We start from the raw sequence: 19,779 nt of genomic DNA on the forward strand, positions 1-19,779 counted from the left end.
GGAAATATTTATTAAATAAAGGAGGGAAAATGGTTAGGGTTATTACTCACCTTGGCTTCATCAGGTTTTTAATCTTTCACCTTTCCATCTCTGTATCAATTTGAAAAATGACAGGAACTGCATAAGTAATTAAAAACAGATTCAAAGGGATTATTACCGATAATACTATCCAAACCATCAGAGTACCAAGAAAAGTTGGCGTCAAAATTAAAATTTAGGAGGAAATGAAGGGAAATGTTTCCTAATGATGTTTTGTTGCTTCAGGAAGGTGCTCCTATTCAATTTGCCCATACCCTATTTTTGATCTGGTCCTCAGTGACTCTTTTCTTTTGTTTAGAAGCATCAAGGATTACACTTTGGAACTATTTTCAGTATGAGGACTTAAAACAGGTGTGAAGACTGTTTGAAAACCAATGTTAAAAAAATAAATAAAATAATGACTTTAACTGCATGCAGGTTAAATACCAAAAAGTGCACTGAAGACAGGAAAGATTTTTTTCTTTTGTGCTCTGAAAACTTTGACCACCCGTACATTGCTATAATCTTATATTCCCAGGAAATTAACTGAATAGTACAAAATAATATGTACTTCTATAAAAATTTTAGACAATTACAGACAACAAAAGCTGAAAATAACTTGAGTCTTATATGCAGTATATTTGTCACTCAGAATTAAGTTTTTTCCACATTACTTTCTAAAATATCAAAAAAAAAAAATAAAAAAATATCCAAAATAATAACTATAGAGTAGGATCTCAATTATCCAAGCTTCTATTAACAGAGATTTCAGTAAATAAATAAATACAAATGTTGGAAATTAAAAGGAATTCACTACCTTCTAATCCAGAAGGGAAGGATTTCACATTCAATCAACAGTGCCTGGACCAATGAATCATGTCACTCTCAAAACACAGCGCAAATTGATAAATATTTAACTGGAATGCTAACAATTGGCAAGAAAGGAAGGTTAATAAGAAAAATTGACCCAAATGTTCATCCAGCACATACAAAACATTACGTACCAGTTCAATGGTTTTGACATTCAGATACCATGACTGATTAATTATGAATGTTCTCTAATCTGTCACATGGAATGACCACAGCACTTTGCACTTAATTTTAAAATAGTAAAATTATCAAACAGTGAATTTACAACTTTGGTTTTAAATAGGTTTTATTAAATTCAAAGAAAGTAAAATTACAACTTCATTTAGTGCCCACAACATGCTGAACATTTTATTTGTATTGTATTTTGTTTAATAAAAACTTTTTAAAAAGGCTAAGGCTATACACACTTTTTTATTGCAATTACATAAAAAAAATAAATAAATAAAAAAATACCGTAGAATCCAAGCTATGTCACCTTTGTCCAAAGTGGAAAACTGGTTGCAGATATAAACAATACATTGCTTTTTAAATGTGAGATTGTATTAAGAGAATCTGGATGCCCCTCCTTCCCCATGACTGTGCAATAAACAAAAAAGTTGAAGGATGGCAACAAGCACTAACTGTCAAGAATGATAACTTGTTTTTAACATTAAATATACATACATGAAAAGAAAAAAAAAAAAAACTTGAATAACTGTACAGAGAATAAATACTGTACACTTGTCACTACTTAATGCAGTTGACTTATGTGACACATTCAACTATGCTGAACATCATTTGAATATCATCAGTTGCTTGCATTGCTAACCCAATGCAAGCAACACTTGTTAAGACTAAATTGGGTCATAAAACCAATATACACAAATTTATTTATCCTCTGAAGCGAGAAGGTATCTTTTATTTTTATATATATATATAAATATAAAAAAGTGATCAGAGCGTGTGCTAACCAAACAAGTCTTTCAATTTTTGTAATATTTTAAATGAATACAATGAGTAGCTCAATTTCAGTATAGGTGAAGCATATTTTTAATACTATGCATTAGGCTTTACCTAGTTGTTTAAAAAAGAAAAAAAGTGCACTTGATTTAGAAGATAAAACACTAAAAAACACTCACCCTTGCCTTTTCTAAAGTTTCAGAAACTCTGCTAAAAAATCTGTAATTAAATCAAAAAATAACACAGCATTTTAAAAGATACAATAATTTCAATTTACTTAGCATTAAAATTTTACAAACACTAGGTAAGTTACAGAAGGGCAATCATTACGTAATTTTCTTGCTCTAGTACTTTGACTAGAGCAAGAAAGAAAGAAAAAAAAAAGTGGGAATACTTTGATTTTGGAGGTGAAATGCCAAGGATACTTCTTCCACAAGCCAAAATCCTAGTTTTCAAAACTGCTCTCGGTAGTTCAACAAATCAGAATTTTATAGTATGCACTACTTGTGGCATGTTCATGGAGCAGTTTGTAGCAGTACATGATGCAGCCAAAGGGGACACCTGTGTTTTCAATACAATGATTGAGAGGAGATTAAGCAAAAATTCAATTTCCTGGTGTGCAAATGAGCATGGGAGAAAGGGGGGAAAGAAATTATGTACTTGAAGGAATTAAAATGAGGGATTCATCAAGCAACTTTGTTTACTCAAATGCTAGACCCTACATACAAACAGACAACACACTGAAATTGCCAAGGGCAGAAAGCACTGATGTCACAGAAGTAACCATTATCAACAACTATTGTCAAGGAAATGGAAAACTTATTGTGCAAAAAAGGATAGGACCAGGGTATGCCTGCCAGAGCAAATGTTAATGATGTATGCATTGGTACTAATGTTATTAGGTACAGGCAATCCAAAGATTTACTTAACAGGTATATGGCAACAATGATAATTAACTTTGAATGATACATTGGAATTTTGCACAGACAACAGGGAGTACAAGATGAGATCCTTGTCAATCAATTTGGCCCTGGGGAGATTATACAAAGATCATGGAGCAGAATTTTTCCTCAGGATGGTCTGTACTTGTTAACAGGTACAACTGCTTGTACAGGACAGGACAGAACAGAACAGAACATTTAAAAAGAGGTGCAAAAATATTTTATTTGGAGTAGGGTTAGGCAAGTCAGAAAAATACTAGCCTGGGATATATATATATATATATATATATATATATATATATATATATACACACACACACACACACACACACACACACACTAATGGTTTAACAATAGACACAAGCAGAGGTGAAATTCATTCCTGAAATGAATCTGTTCGGAGTGGCAGTCTGGAAAACAAGATATGAGGGAACTAAAAGGACTGCTTCTGGGGGGATTCCTCACAGGAAAAGCAAATATCAGTTGTGTTACAGTTACTAAGAGCAAAAACAGACAGCGCACAAGCATGTATACATCTTTGTACACTAATTCTAGAAGCATAGTAAATAAATTTGAAGTATTCATTAAGTCTTCAAATGTGAATGTAGTACCACTGAGACACAGGGGGATGCAGAATTTGAATCTGGTGAATACAATGTGTATAGAAAAGAGACACAGGGTAAGGGGGGGAATCATGCTCTTGGTTAAGAAGCACACAGAATCTAAGGCAGTACACTCAAGTAGTTGTGAATGGCAAGTGTAATGGTGCATCAGTTTGGTGTTAACAAAAGGCACTGTGACAATAGTAACCAAAATGGCCGATAAGCACGATGAACAACTATACACACAAATTGATTTTCCAGATATGAGCAGAACTCAAGTTGATTTAAAATAAAAATCCATCTGATGCACTTTACATATGCACCTTTTATAACATGTTTTTTTATCATGATTTTGAGTGTTATCTTCACTGTTGGCAAGTGAAACTTGAAAGAAATGAAATTGTAAACACCTGCATGACTCAGTGTTTGGATTTCACAAAGATGTTACTGCAGATGCAAACATTGACACTGGCAAGCATTTCCATTCACTTGCTTCAGATGCTTCTAATTTTAAATTCTTACTTTAAAAGCATTCATAATTATATGAAAGAATTGGCTTCATGAAACCTAAAAACTTTCCTTTTACAGTGAACGTCTTTAATGAAAGAATTAATTATACAGATTGAAAGTCAAACAAGTAATAAAGAAATTCTAAATAGACACTGATGTCACTTAAATAGATTTTTATTTTCAAATTTAAGTCTCTTTGGCATATGGAATATACCAAATTGCCTTCTGCTAGGTTAAGAACAGAGCAAGAGGAGAATGCCCAGATGGATTAACAATAAGCTAGCCAAGTTAACAGAGCAAAAAAACATGGCTTGGAAAAGATGCAGAGTGATGTAAAGTACTAAAGTCTACAAAACTACAAGTTCATCAGTAATAGTACTACAGAAAGAGTTAGGCTTGCAAATGCTGGTAACAAAAATCACTGGCTAAGACAGCAAAGGATGGGGACAAAGTTTTTCCACTTATGTGAATACAAAAGTAAGAATGAATCAGATCAGACCCAATCATCATTTAAGAGGTGCAGATAACCCAGTTAGCCTACTTGGATGTTGTGGATGAACTGAAGAAGTACTCTGTATTGATATTTACAGATGAAAGATCTTTCTTGGTGAGGAAAAACTGTCTGAGTGAAGCTGGAAGCTTTAAATTAATGACTGTAGAAAGCTTGCAGTTGCAGAAGATCTCCTGCAACTGAAAGCTTTCCCCAATCTTGTAAGCCTGAAGATAAGATTCTCATATATATCTTTTAAGATGGTAAAAGATGTAACACCCTTGTTCCAACTTATTAGAAACTTACTAATGATGTTCTTGTGGTCAATGTCATAACTTCCTGATGTTATTTATTTCTGACTGAATAATCAGACAATGTTTTCACAGGTCATCCTGACAATCTGCCAAAGCACAGTTCAACTATCATCTTTTTAATACTTAAAAGGGTGGGTTTTTTTTGGCACAATAGGATATATGTATAATGCACCTATTGTCTTCACCATGTCCATCTGCCCTCCCACATCTATCTTGACTCCCAAGGCATGGCTTTTCAAATTTTATATCTTTTAGAACAATCTGTCAAGTTTTCCCAAATTTCATTAAGGATTGGACAAATAGAAATAGTATTATTTCTTTTTTTGTGCATATCACATAGGCTATCCATATATCATATTGTAGCTGGCACCATTTCTTGGAATAATAACACCATGTCTATGGAACCCCAATAAAAGGTAGTCAGTCTCTTTACAAAGATGTGGTAGTGAGATCATCTAGCGCCTAGTAGGATATAGTACTACAGAACTTTTCTTCTGTGAGTGGGTTGAGGGGAATGATAACCGACATTTCAACCTGCAAACACATTCAATTCATATCTGGGTGTATTTCTCTAGCACACCACACATTCTAACTTTAATAATTTCCATTTTGGGCTATATCAAGGTTACCAACAGGCCTATCATGCAAAAGTACAAGTGAAGGATTTAGGTGCCAAAGGATAAATATATTTTGTTAAAACTCTTTGCATACAATGGTGCTCAAAAAAATTGCATCACCTCATTTTTTTTAGGTTGTTTGTCCTTTACTGGCAGCTAATCTTTTAAAAATAGCTTAATAAATAGCATAATAAATTAACTGCAGAAAAATTTACTTTCATGCTTTATGGGTAAATATACCCTGAAATAAGTACTTTTCTCCAAAATAACAGCATGTCACTTATGGTTTGTATAACAAATTCTATGAAAGCAGCTATTTTTTTCATTACTTTGTGACTCACATTAGGACAACAGGCAGCTATATATAACAAAAAACTAATATTTCATTGGCCCAAACACATCATCATAGCATTGACTGGATAAGGTTCTGAATGTATTCCTGGGGAAAGCTCGTGGTACCAAACAGATTGTCTCCTTCAGCTCAGAGTGTTTTTGCATTACTGAAACACCATTTTGTTCCAACAATTTTCATTTGAAAATTGAACAGTTCAGACTTCAATCCAATTGGACTGAGGTCTGGACTATTCCCAGGCCATGTTATTGTGCAAACCGATTTATTCACCAACCAATTTTGCACCTGTGGACAGTATAGACAGCAAAATATATTACATTTATTTAAGCAAGAGTGCTACATTTCATAAATTCAAAACTTTTGCTAATTTTATGAAGTACTTACTTTTAGCTCTGACATGGAGCAGAGTTGTCTTGAAAAGAAAAAAAAATGCAATTGGCAACATCCTCATAGTGATCTCAAGAATATCCTTGTACACATTAGCAGTCACTGCACCCTTCACTAATTCAAGATGATCAACTACTCTAACAACCTCATTTGAGATGCAAAATGTTTCACTGTGGGGATGATAGTCAGGATGAACTTCTCTTCATCTAACAGTCTGCTGTCAAACTGAACCATGTAAGTTGAATTTTGATTCATCAGAGAAAATAACCCATTTCTACTGATCCTCAAGCCAATTAGCATGCTCTTTTGCCAACTTTAGATGATGGGCTTTAATTTTTTGTATCAAAACTGGCTTTTATTGGTGACATGCTACTAATCCAATGAGAAAAGAAATCTACGTACTGTAGCAGTACTTCCGTTTACTCCTGTATCCTCCTCCCAATCTGTTTTGAGATCTGTCAATAAGGATCTTCTGCATCAGACACACACAGACAGACCAGAAATCTGTCCTTCACTAGAGGATATTCGTGGATGTCCACTTCCTTTCTTTTTGTTTAGACTGCCAGTTTCTGATAATTTTCATAAATAAATGTACCACTGTTGACTGATTACAATGAATCCTTTTAGCTATTTCATGTGTAGAATGTCCCTCTGCATTCAATGCAGCAACAATAACAACACTTCTACATGGTGTTAATTGTGAAAACCATTGCAATAGCACAGGATAGTGGGCTCGTATATGCACTGCATTTATACTGTCACTAGAGTGATGCAATCATGTATGGCTCATGAAATCAGCTTGCTAGAGATGGATGATTCAATAGAGTAATGCTATTACAAAACAAATATATTGCCAAATTTCATAGAAATTCTGTGAATTTAGCATGTTCATATATGCACATGAACAACACGACTTATCAGTTACCTCAGTTTTTTTAGGATTTCGGGGGGGGGGGGGGTGCACTTGAACATTTGAACATGCATAGTCCATTATAGCAATTTTACTTACTAAAATACCTACTTTTCTAATTCTGATCCATCAATTGTGGCTAACTGTATAAGAGATGAAGAAATCTTTATGTAGGAATCAGCAGCATCTAAAGAGAGAGAAAAAAAAAAAGACTTAGTTTCCACAGACAGAAATTTAAACTATGTTAAATTAAATTACTATAAAAATAAATCATTTGATTTACTTACTTTTATGACACCTGGTCATTCTATCTGACTTCGCTGTTGCATCTTTAACATGTGTATGATAATCAACTAGAAATGTTCTTTCATGCTCAAAAAATTCATCCACATCCTAAATTAAAAAAGAAAAAAAACACTTCTCTTTGGAAATTATGTTTCCATTGCATGCAATACACAAATTTTTAAAAAAAAAAACCTTTTTAATGGACTAGTGGGACTAATATTCATTAAAATGAATTTTTTTAAATATGACCAAACTTAATTGGTATGTAAACTTAAAGTAAGATTATTTTATTACTAGTAAAAATAAATGCAAGAGGCATAATATACTACGAACTTTTAATATACCATAGAACTCTCAGTGTAAATACACAATCATTCACAGTAGTAATGTGAACTGCACTGATTTAATTGCATCTCGTATTGTGACTGCCTTCGCAACAAATTACTATGCATTGCACTACCTCGAATAAGTAACTATTCACCAATGGAGAAGACTATCATTACTTATTCTAAGTGGATACCACCACTCAGATAGCAACATTTCAAGGCTTGTTGGCCTATCATCGGTGGATGGTTAGGTATTATCCTGGTGTTGCAATCGTGCCAACCCAGTTATGAAGTATAATTCCACAATATGAGAGATGCTAAGAGATGTATGTAGTAATATTACCAATAAAAATAAATGCACAAGGCATAATATACTATGAACTTATAATTTACCATAGAACTCTGTAAATACACAATCCTTCATCTGTAGTAGTAAACTACAGTAGTAGTGTGAATGACATTGATTTACCATATTTCTCCAGGTATAAGACGCACCCTTTTTCGAAAAATTTGGGGTCTAAAAATTGGGTGCGTCTTATACAGTGGTTGTAGATTTTTTTTACTTGCATTTCCCGCTTTTTGTCTTTGCGCTCATTGTTTCGCACTTGTTACCAGTATATTAGGTTACATTTTGCCACATTCTGCCCAGAAATGATTTTCGTACAGTGCTGAATTAAAGTTAAAAGTGATCCAGTTTGCAAATGTGAATCGTGCTGCTGAACATAAGTTTGGTCCTCCTCCAACTGAGAAAACAATCCGAGACTGGCTACAGGAAGAAGAAACCCTACTGAAAACACATTGACAGAAGGCCATGAGAGGCAAGTCAGCAAAATGGCCTGATTTAGAGAGGGAACTGAAGATATGGATTGAAGAGCAAAAGGCAATTGGAATTCCTGTGTCCACAAAGATGGTTCAGTATGAGGCAAAAAGAATTGCTGATGAAAAAGAAGTTACTGATTTCAAAGGAGGACACAATTGGTGCTTCAGGTTCATGAAACGGAATGGACTAAGCATGCGTACACGCACCAGACTTGCCCAAAAGATGCCTGAAAGCTATGAGCAGAAGGTCCTTGAATTTCATCGTTTTGTCATTCAATGTCGGAAGACACATCAGTTTGAGTTGGGACAGATTGCAAATATGGACGAAGTCCCCCTTCAATTTGATATCCCAAGTAACAGAACTGTTGATACGAAGGGGGGTGAAAACTGTAACTGTGGAGACAAGTGGCATTATATCATGAAAAGAGCCATTATACAGTTGTTCTAGCTTGTTGTGCCGACGGAACCAAGCTGCCTCCCTATGCTGATTTTCAAACGCAAAACAATGCCAAAAGAAGACATTCCTTGAGGAGTGATTGTCCACGTTCGTGATAAGGGTTGGATGGATCAGGATGGGATGAAGATCTGGTTTGAGAAAGTTTGGAGCAGGAGACCAGGTGGGCTCTTATGCAAACCTGCCTTATTGGTGCTTGATCAGTTCAGGGCACACACATAACAAAAAACACAAAGAAGATTGCTGCAGAGCAAAAAACAACTTGCCGTCATAAATGGAGGCTTGATATCCCAGCTCCAATCACTTGATGTCAGCATTAACAAACCCTTCAAAGCTGCCATGAGAGACGAATGGAACCAATGGATGAAGTCTTCTGGGGACAATGACACCAGCAGGAAGAGTGAAGAAACCAACTATAGGAGAAGTTAGTACCTGGGTGAAAAGATCCTGGGATAATATCACGATTGAGATCTTTGTCACATCATTTAAGAAGTGTGGCATTTCAAATGCCATAGATGGAACTGAGAATGAGGCAATATATGAAGACAGTGATTCGTCATCAGACACAGATGAGGACAAGCTAATGGATAGGAGGTTTGAGAGTGATGAGTTGTATGAATTTTATGATGAATAAAACTTTAGTTCAATAACTTTATGTAATAAATTTTTTTTTTTCAAATTTCGGGCCCCAAAATTAAGGTGCGTCTTATACATGGGGAAATACGGTAATTGTATCTCATATCGTAACTGCCTTCAAGAATTACCACGTATTGCACTACCTCAAATAAGTAACGCTCCACCAATGTAGAAGACTATTGTTACTTATTTTCTTGAAATGGTGCCATCTGGGTAGTGGTATCCACTGAGAATAAGTAACAATAGCTTTCTCCATTGGTGAAACGTCACTTATTCGAGGTAGTGCAATAGATGGTAACTAGTTGTGAGGGCAGTCACAATAGGAGATACAATTAAATCTATGCCATTCAACACTACTACTGTAGTTTTTTAATATCAGTTTAAGGGGAAGTCCTGTCTGACCAATTTGATTGGATACTATGATGTGGTCACAAAGAAACTGGTTGCAAAAAATAATCCTGATATCACACACAGAAAGCACCAGTTATAGTGATCACATTTGCAAATTGAATTTTGACTAATAAACAGCAATTCTCATAAGCAAAAATCGACAAATATTATCCACAGGCTATAAAAATAAAGATATAAAGCACAGATTTATGCTTTATTACCAATTAAGTGTGTGAAAATTAGAAGAATATTATCCACAGATTAGCAAAATAAATTTATACTTATGTACACAGCTTAATATACATATTAATTAAACAACACTTTGTAATATGATTATAATTTTAAATAGTCACTTTTTTAGACTGCTTTAAAATAGCGCTACAAAGTCTATTTATAGATTTTTCAATATTGTATAACAGGCTACATTCATGATCAGTTGCACCAGTTTCTTCCAACACTCCTCAGGGCAGCTATAGCTTCGTGAGTTTGCCGTTTTGTAACTGGAATTCGTTGGGGTTCATCTTCCTTCTCCTTGGCGAAAATATCAGTAACAGACTGGGCAATCTTTTTCTGTTAAAGCTGTAGTAACTACCTTTATGACAGTTTGTACAAACAAAAAAGCCAAATAAATTGAAAACTGCAAATTGTTTTTATTATTTTACGATTGTAACCTCTAGAAAAGTGACCTCCAAAAGTGTGCTTAAAAAAAAAAAACCACAGAGACGTTCAAAATCGATTCTTATAACCAAAAATGTGAGTCTAATAAACGAAGATAGTGTAGGGAATTTTATTGATTTGAATCAGTTCTTTGAAATTTGATTCTCTAAAGTGGCTGATTCTAATAACCAGTGCTTACTCTACTTGGATTTTAGGAAAGCTTTTGATACTGTTGCACATGGAAAACTACTGTACAAGTTCGAGCAGTATGGCATTAAGGGCAAGTTGCTGCTATGGATAAAGGGATGGTTGAGTGGGAGAAGACAGAGTGGTAATCAATGGACACTGTTCTTTGTGGACTAATGTTATTAGTGGTGTCCCCCAGGGATCCATGTTGGGCCTATTGTTTTCTGCGTTTATCAATGATATTGATGAAGGTATATCGGGCTTAAATGTCCAAGTTTGCAGATAATATGAAGGCTAGTAGGGTTGTTAATGACAGTAAGTACAGTACACTACTGCAACAGGATCTAGAAAAGTCAAGTGCATGGGCTGAGAGATGGCAACTGAAATTTAACATTCACAAATGCAAAGTGCTGCATATGGGTAGAAGTAACCTCAGAGTAACATACCAAATGTGCAGTACACTCAGGGTAGTGGAGAATGAAAAAGACCTGAGGTAATCGTGCAGTCATATGAAGTTTTCTGACAGTGCAAACAAGCTGCAAGAGTAGTTCATGGGGTCTTGTCAATGATATACAGGAATTTTGCTAGCAGGGATAAGGAGGTGATTATACCCTTGTATAAGGCAATGGTCAGGCTACACCTTGAGTACTGCATACAGGTCTGGAGGCCTCATTTTAGGAAAGGATGTAAAGCTGCTGGAACAAGCACAGAGAAGGGTAACGAGATTAGTGAATGGAACAAAGGGTTGCTGTTACCAAGAAAGGCTCAAGTTCTGAAAATTCCAGCATCTGGAGACTAGGCACCTGCATGGTCATCTGATTGAGGTGTATAAGGCCTTGAATGGTTTGAGCAAGCTCAATGCTGATGGGATTCTTCCTCAGATTCTGCACCTGAGGGGCCATAAATTCAAATTGAAGAAAGATAGGTGTGGAATAGATGTGTGGAAATTTGCCTTTAGGAAGCAGGTGGTTGATTGTTGGAACAAAACTTACATCTATCATTGAAGTTAACAGCTTAAATAAATTCAAGGCTGAATTTATTTAAAAGACAAACTTTTGGAGTGAATGAATGGTTGAAATGGGAAGGTTTTTTTTTTTTTTTTTTGGGTAATGTTATATAAGCTTGCTTTCTTGAATCATATGCCTCCACTAATGCTAATGTACAAAAGCATCAAAAGTGTTCCTAAAATCCAAGTATACAATATCAAAATTATTTTTTGCATCCAGTTCCTTTGTGACTACATCGTAGTATCCAATCAAACTGGTCAGACAAGACTTCCCCCTTAACAAACCCATGCTGTGTCCAAGCTATAACTGAAGTCTCGTCTAGATGATCCTGCAATGCTTCTTTAACCAGTGACTCCATTATTTTTCCCCGGAACAGAAGTCAAACTAACAGGTTTGCAATTACTTCTGTCACCCTTTGATCCCACTTTGTGAATTGGGGATATATTTACACATCTCCAGTCCATGGAGACCTCTCCTGAGTCCAAGGATGCTCTCGTAATTATGGCTAAGAGTTTGTTTGCTTACTTTGCCACTTCCTCTAATATAACTAAATAGATCCCATCCACACCAAGTGCCTTTCTTATGTTTAACTTTAAGATTTCTCCTCCACCTTGCACTATGTTCTTACAAAATCATTTAGATCGCTGTTAAGAGTTTAATAAACTTCTGTCCTCCACTTCCCTACAGAATCCTTCATGTGTGAATGTAGATGCAAAATACTCATTCAATTTGTCAGCTATCCGAGAAGGATCATCGACAGTTAAACCATCAATATCATGTGGACCAATCCGATTAATCTTCTTCCTTCTAGAGTTATTGGTCCTTCTTTAGCTATTTTACATCATTAGCTATTATAAATTAACACCTACCTGATGCAGGACCACCAAATCCTGAAAGAGGCAATATAATGCCTCAACTTTTAAATAGCAGACTAACTTTTAACAATGCTACTTGTTTCAAATCACAATAAAGACGTTCACTCTATTGCAAGAATTAAAACCATTACATTTGCTAAGTAATTTAAAATGTAAAGCACAAAAGAGGCAAAGAAATTGCTACTTTTCATTTTGAATTTTTAAATAGAGTAAACATACACCATTAAAAATAACCTTTGTTGTTTTCTGGTACACAGAAAACAAAATTTAAAAGAATATTTTTGAGATAAAAGATGAAAAAATACTCGAACTAAAAAATTAATTTACAGACATGAGATGGGGAGGAAAAAAGGAAATAAGAAACAATAATGAAGAACACTTACTTTTTGAGTGGAAGAAAGAAGCAGATCATCTGCAGACTTACTGAGATTGTTGAATAAACCTGCAAGCTTTTCTTTTTTATTTTTTCCTCTGACACAGAGCTGTAAACCAAGATCTAATTAGAACACAGCACACTTTTAAATATGTATTTATCTGAAATCTAAAGTCATAATGGGCATTATGCAAAATTTGAATTTAAACAATCACCTTGAATGAAGTTGAAAAGATGAAAACAAGATTTAAAAGTAGGACAGTAGAACTGTGTGGTTCCCCTCAAATATAAATGTGACCATGTTAATCATTGGTTGAAGATTTAAAAAAAAAAAAAAAAAAAAAATTAATTTCAGTACTTCCCTAAATATAATTGAATTGTTTTTTGCATTTTATCATTTGCAGGAGGACTTTTTTTTTTTTTTTTTTTTAATGAGAATCCCAAACATGAAAGGTATTAGAACTTATTGTACTTAATAATGTGCATGGGTTAAAGGTTGAGAAGATGAAAGAAGATACTTGTTGACTTTAGACAATTTTCTGTAAACTAAAATTTTCAGGAAATACATATGAAGGGAGGAGTTAAAAACACATGAAAACAGAAGTTGAATGGATGGAATAAATGAGGAAGAAGAAAAGCTGGTTCTGCAAGTTTGAAGTTGGCCAATAAAAGAATGCTGACTGGTTGTTGCATGTGTTCTCACTGCTTTGGAAGAGAGAGCGGAAATTAAAGAAGACAATTCAGAAGAACAGTGCTCATGGGGGTATCCATAAAAAATGCATGCAGCAGAAACAACATCTATGAGACAGAGGGACATTGTCAGAGATGAGTCACTAATTTAACCTAACTGCACTCTTTTGAATGGAATCTAGAAGACAGATTTTGGGAGGCACCGCCCCAGATGTGGGAACAATATTCCATCGTAGGGCAGATTTATGATTTGTACAGAGTGAAGAGCTATTTGGAAGAAATGTAATGCCGAGAGCAAAAAAGAAAACCAAGTCTTTTAGATGAAGAGGAAGCAATATTTGTCATGTACTTACGTCAAGAGATTAGAAGTCAGGGTAATCCCTGAGATATGATCATGCCCAGAAATCAGTGTCAAAGATAAGCATAGGAGCAGAACCCTTTTTGTGAGACCAGGATTGAGTTTTAGAAGCACTGAAACCAACTAAGTTATCTTTGCCCCAATGGAGAATTGCCTAGAGATCAGTATTAAGGAATTTCTAGTGGATATTTGAGAAGTTGAAGCTGTTTGTGCAGTGCAATGTTTCTGAAACTGGAAGATGGAATGCAGTGTGCTATCATCAACAAAATTCTAAATAGGATTTCTGGTCAATGGAAGGTTATTAATTACAAGAGGAAATGAATGGGAGAAAAAAATGTAATCTTAGGGAACACCAGCATTAGTGGAGAAGTCAGAAGACAAAGACCCATCTACCATTGCCTGCAATTGAGAAGTCAGAGAAAACTGGATATCCAATTATAAAAAACAGTTGGCAGCTTATTTAGAAGACCTTTATACCAAATACAATCAAAAGCCTTTGATATGTCAAGAGCAACTGCTTGAATTTAACTTTTCCACCGAATTTCTCCACAGATGGGTAATAAGCTAGAATGGATTCAATCAGTGTCAACCCACTGGTCACAGTGGATCAACACTGATGGAATCCATACTGGAAATCGCTGATCAGATGGAAGGTTTCTAGATAGTTTAAGAGTTAGCAGTTAATTGATTTCTCGATTACTTTAGAAAGAGTAGAAGTGCAATGGGATGATAACTTGATGGGAGGGATTTGTCGCTAAAGGGCGACAAATCCCTCCCATCAAGGAACTGGCTGGATATTTAGCAAATTTCCAAGCAGAAGGGAAAACCTTTGGAATAAGAAAGTGAAAAAAATAGGATACATAACAGGAGTAAGCTCAGGAGCACAGGTTTTGAGAACAAGTGGAGAAATACCATCAGGACAGAGCTTTCTTAGCATCAAGGTTGTTCAAAATCCTTCTGACATTCTTTTGACGGAAGACCACAGGATGCATCGATTGGATTGTACTGGAAATGGTAGGGGTGGTTTTACAAAGATCATCAATACATGAATTAGAAGTAGAATGCTAACAGGTCAGCTTTATCTTTCCAAGCAGAAGGGAAAACCTTTGGAATAAGAAAGTTAAAAAAATAGGATACATAACAGGAGTAATGTATCTTATCTTTTCGCAGATAAGTTTGTTCTATTAGTTTTACAATTCATGATGTATTCAGTAGCAAGAAGAGGTGGGGGAGAACATGCTGCATGAAGTAATAAAATTCTTGGATACGGCATACACATGGCAAGAATATAAACAGCTCCTTGACATAACATGGCATTGACAATGTTTCCCCCTCTGCATACACACTACTCTGACTCCCTCCAGTCACTACCTGGCAGAGTAGAGGCAGGCAAGGTTATACTCTAGCTGATCTGGAAGCCTCCTAGAGAGTTACCAACAGGTTCGGTCCAGTGGACTATTTAGTAGCTAGCCTGCAAACATTGTTTTATAGCTGTATCTTCAAAATGTAAGGAAGATTGGATCTCGTCAAGATGTCCATCATAACCTCAGAAGACAATCATACTGATTGATGAGAGAGAAGGGAGAGGGGGGTCGCCAGAGCTTTGCTCTGGAGACTAAACACAGTTTCCACCACTTCAAGCTTCCAATAAGCAAAATGGTGGTAATGCACCAGTTGAGAGAATCATCTACCACCTAGTATTGCCTGGTAACACAGAGGGTGTGGAATTCCTCCGTGTGGGCATTACACCTCGACCTCTGCTTACATTGATTCACACTTGCTGTATTTCAGAACTTGCACACAGGGACCCAGGGTTATTAACAGCCCCACCATCGTGAAGGTGGGACTGTTAGTAAACCTGATTTTTGAAATGCAGAGGATTTTGTTGTCACAGATCAACCAGACTTTGCCAAAATTAAGACTTGTGTGTCACCTGAATATCAGCTCCATCAGTGTTTTAGACTCCAGGTAGCAAGCCCAGTTTGATATACCTGAGAATGTGTGACAGCCTCAAAGAGTTATAGCATGAGTAAAACCTCAGGTTCTGCAGCACCACCACCACATTTGTTCTACTTTATGTGCTGCATTATTATGAAACATGGAATTATGTTGCTTCCAATTCCAAGTTATTTATAGAACTCTCCCATACAAGCTAGCAAAATCGATAAGTTTGGTATGGCAACAATTATTAATGGTCTTGGGTTGAATTTTTGAAATCAAATCATTTTGAATGATTTGTTTGAATAATGAATAATAATAATGATTCCACCACTTCATAATAATGAAGTGGTGGAATTAATAATAATTCCACCACTTCAAGCTTCCAATAAGCAAAATGGTGGTAATGCACCAGTTGAGAGAATCATCTACCACCTAGTATTGCCTGGTAACACAGAGGGTGTGGAATTCCTCCGTGTGGGCATTACACCTCGACCTCTGCTTACATTGATTCACACTTGCTGTATTTCAGAACTTGCACACAGGGACCCAGGGTTATTAACAGCCCCACCATTTGAATGATACATTATCATTCAAACATTCACTTGCTATAGAGTTAACAACCTGCATAATATTTGAATTGTGTGCTTCACAGCATACCAAATTTGAAAACTGAAGTGTTCTAATATACATTTTTTAAGACTATACACATAAGCATAAATAAAAGCATGCACTCATTTTAAGTTTCATAGTTAACAGATTTTCAAACTGTAAATTTGAAGAAGAGACCAACAGTTTCATAATTTCTGTAATAGATTTAAATTTTCACAAAATAAATTTTTTTTTTAAGTAAAAGGCATAAAAAAACTTTTTAAATACTTCCAATTTTAATTAAAAATTAGAAAAATCAAAAAATTACAGTAAATATCACAATCCATTAAAAAAGATGAAATATTAGCATACACCAAGCACAATTTAAATAACCCAAAAACTTTTTCCAAAAATTAAAAAGTTTGGCACCTATTTTTTCTGCCCCACTAGTTTTGTTACTTTATGGAGTGCTACTAATAGTGCAGAGTTAAAAGTTGGCTGATTACTTTCAACATGAAGGTTGTTAAGGCAGCATTTTTTTTTTTTTTTTTTTAAATCTAATTTGTGAGGTTAAGCAATCAGGTAATCCTTGAAGGTTCATTTATTATTACTGATTCACTACCAAAAAATCTTCTACTATATTATTAGTTTTATATTAGTATACATGAAATGAGTTCACGCTAAATAAGATGTTTCTGAAAATGAATGTGGTATTTCTAATAACATGGCCACATGGAAAGCACTTTTTTTTTTTCAAATTTCTTAGGTGAAGACTGTCCCATACCAGACTACGGCAATGCCACTATGTGAACGTGTAGACACTGTATCCAGAAAAGCAGCTCAATGTAGCGGCATGTATTTGGGTAATGTGATACTAGGTTGTATTGTTCCAATATCACACTATGCAAACATACATGCCACTTAGCCGAATGAAGCACAGAAGTATGCCCTTCACTGGTTACTATCCCTACCATCTACTATAGTCGTAGAGTTGAGAGAATAAACTCTGAGTTCCACAGCAAGAGGTTGCAAAACACACATGCACCTGCAAAGAGCACATTCTACATACCTTCTACACATTCATAAATACTAATTGTAAATTATCTTATAGATAGAAATCAATTATCTTCTTTTATAAACTGTACTAATAAAGTTTAGTTACCTCAATATCCAAATAGATTTTTTCCAACTTATGGGATAAAATGAATTAGAAAAATTTACATTTAATTTTAAATCTCCGAGTATAAGCAAATTATAAAAATACCTCAATGTGCTCATACTACTCGTACGTGAACCCTCAAAGTACCAGAAAACAAGTCAACATCAACCAGCCCCAGACACTAGATAACCCACGCACTTTTACCATCCTTCTTGTGAAAACGTCTCGTTGACAAAAAGTTGGGTCCCTTCAAAGGGGTTTACATTTAGAAGATATGCAATTTTATACAGAATTTTGATTTTAAATTTGACAAAATGTGTTCTGTCTTCTTGAGTGTGTGGGTTATCTAGCGTCTGGGCCTGGTTCGTGTCCACTTGTTTTCCAGTTTGGTTTTTTTTTAGGAGCATTAGCAACTAAGGCCATATTGCTCCGGGAAATGCGGTGGTCATTCCCTGACCTTTCCTCATCCTCCGTATTTGGTGGTGACGGGGTTGAACCCCAGTCTAATCAAGAAGCGTGTGCTACGCACTGCTGCTCCTTCCCACCTGGCTATGGAGGCGCCTTGTTTTCCAGTGATTGGAGGGTTCACGTACGGGAAGTATTAGCATTAGCAGAGGCATATGATGCAAGAAAGCAAGCTTATGCAGCATCAGCCAAAAAAAAAAAAAAACCATCCCCATTTCACCCTCCGTTCATTCAAAATACCTGTCCAGCTGAGCCTTAAATTTATTTAGGCTATCAATTTTCACAACAAGGGATGGAAGTCTGTTCCACCAACTAACTACTGGCTAAAGGCAAATTTCCACACATCTATCCTACCTATGCCTTTCCTCAATTTGAATTTATGCCCTCTCAGGTAATTATTCTGAGCAAGAGGAAGAATCCCATCAGCATTGAGCATGCTCAAACCATTCAAGGCTTTATACACCTCTATCAGATCACCTCACCGGTGCCTAGTCTCCAGACACGTAATTTGCAAAACTTAAGCCTTTCTTCGTAATAGCAACCCTTTGTTCCATTCACTAATCTTGTTGCCCTTCTCTGTACTCGTTCCAGCAGCTCTACGTCCTTCTTGAAATTAGGCCTCCAGACCTGTATACAGTACTAAAGGTAAGTGTGCTCATACTTTGAGCACATTGAGGTATTTTTATAATTTGCTTATACAGTAATACCCCGACTTACGCGAACTCGGAGTTACGCGGTTCTTGATTTTTTTCGTTTGGCAACGCTGCCGCCCACTATCTTCAAGGTCGTTTTTCATATGTTATCGATATACGGTGCGACGGCGGAGAATGAGAGCAAAAGATGAACAAAATTCAACTTTGTTGCTTTTATGTTTTTTATATCAGTGAAGGGGAAACACATTTCACCATAATAACGTAAAAACCAACACAATTCCAGCTATCGGTATAATCGCAAATGCAATTAGATCGAGTTTACTACCAGTTTATAACAGATTTCACTAGCAGAAACGCAACTGGATTTTTATTGTTTTATGGTAGTAACCCCTAGAAATGTGAGGTGTTAATAGTGTATCTCTGCCTTTATGGTGTTGTTTATTCAGTTGCTACATGCAGGCAGCTTTGTTTATGCGTATCAAGCGTGCCTCCTCGTTTTGTAATTGTGCTTTATTCCCTAAAAATGAGTAAAATACTTAATTAAAAGGTGTGAAAAGGAAGCGTCCTGGTGAAGACACTGCAGATTCAGAGAGAAAAAGAAAAGCAATTATCGATAAACAGAGGCGGACTGGATCAAAAATTCTTACCCGGGAAAATTTATAGTGGCCTCATACTATGGTTTATGGCCAAAATCACACTGGCCCACCGGGGTTTCCCCGGTAAGGCTTATGGCCAGTCCACCTCTGTCGATAGAGAAAAAATATGAAATTGTGAAACGCTTTGAGCGAAATGAAAGACCATGTGATATTGCACGTGCTACAGGCCTAAATGAAGCAACGGCGAAAAGCACATGACAATTGCAAACTTGACAGGTTGAAAATTGAAAAGGGCTCAATTGTAAAGGGCTTAAAAATTTTAGAAAACATAGACTCCAACGAAGAACGCGTTATAGCTACAAAGCAAGGAA

At 35.7% G+C, this 19,779-nt stretch overlaps 1 protein-coding gene across 2 annotated transcripts in view; it reads right to left on the bottom strand.

The window, feature by feature from the left end:
• The window catches only part of Snx6 (sorting nexin 6), a 133,486-nt gene that overhangs the window by 55,051 nt on the left and 58,656 nt on the right, over positions 1–19,779 (bottom strand). For both annotated transcript variants that reach the window (XM_090386905.1, XM_090386904.1), the window contains exons 6-9: positions 12,969–13,067; positions 7,238–7,343; positions 7,062–7,137; positions 2,007–2,046 (exon numbers count right to left, since the gene is read on the bottom strand). In XM_090386905.1, the coding sequence (XP_090243031.1) occupies positions 2,007–2,046; positions 7,062–7,137; positions 7,238–7,343; positions 12,969–13,067 (321 nt within the window). The remainder of the gene's footprint in view (positions 1–2,006; positions 2,047–7,061; positions 7,138–7,237; positions 7,344–12,968; positions 13,068–19,779) is intronic.

This window comes from Mastigoproctus giganteus, chromosome 12 (genome assembly GCF_048544385.1).
Source record: "Mastigoproctus giganteus isolate SK-2022 chromosome 12, ASM4854438v1, whole genome shotgun sequence".
In the NCBI taxonomy this organism is placed as follows: domain Eukaryota; kingdom Metazoa; phylum Arthropoda; class Arachnida; order Uropygi; family Thelyphonidae; genus Mastigoproctus; species Mastigoproctus giganteus.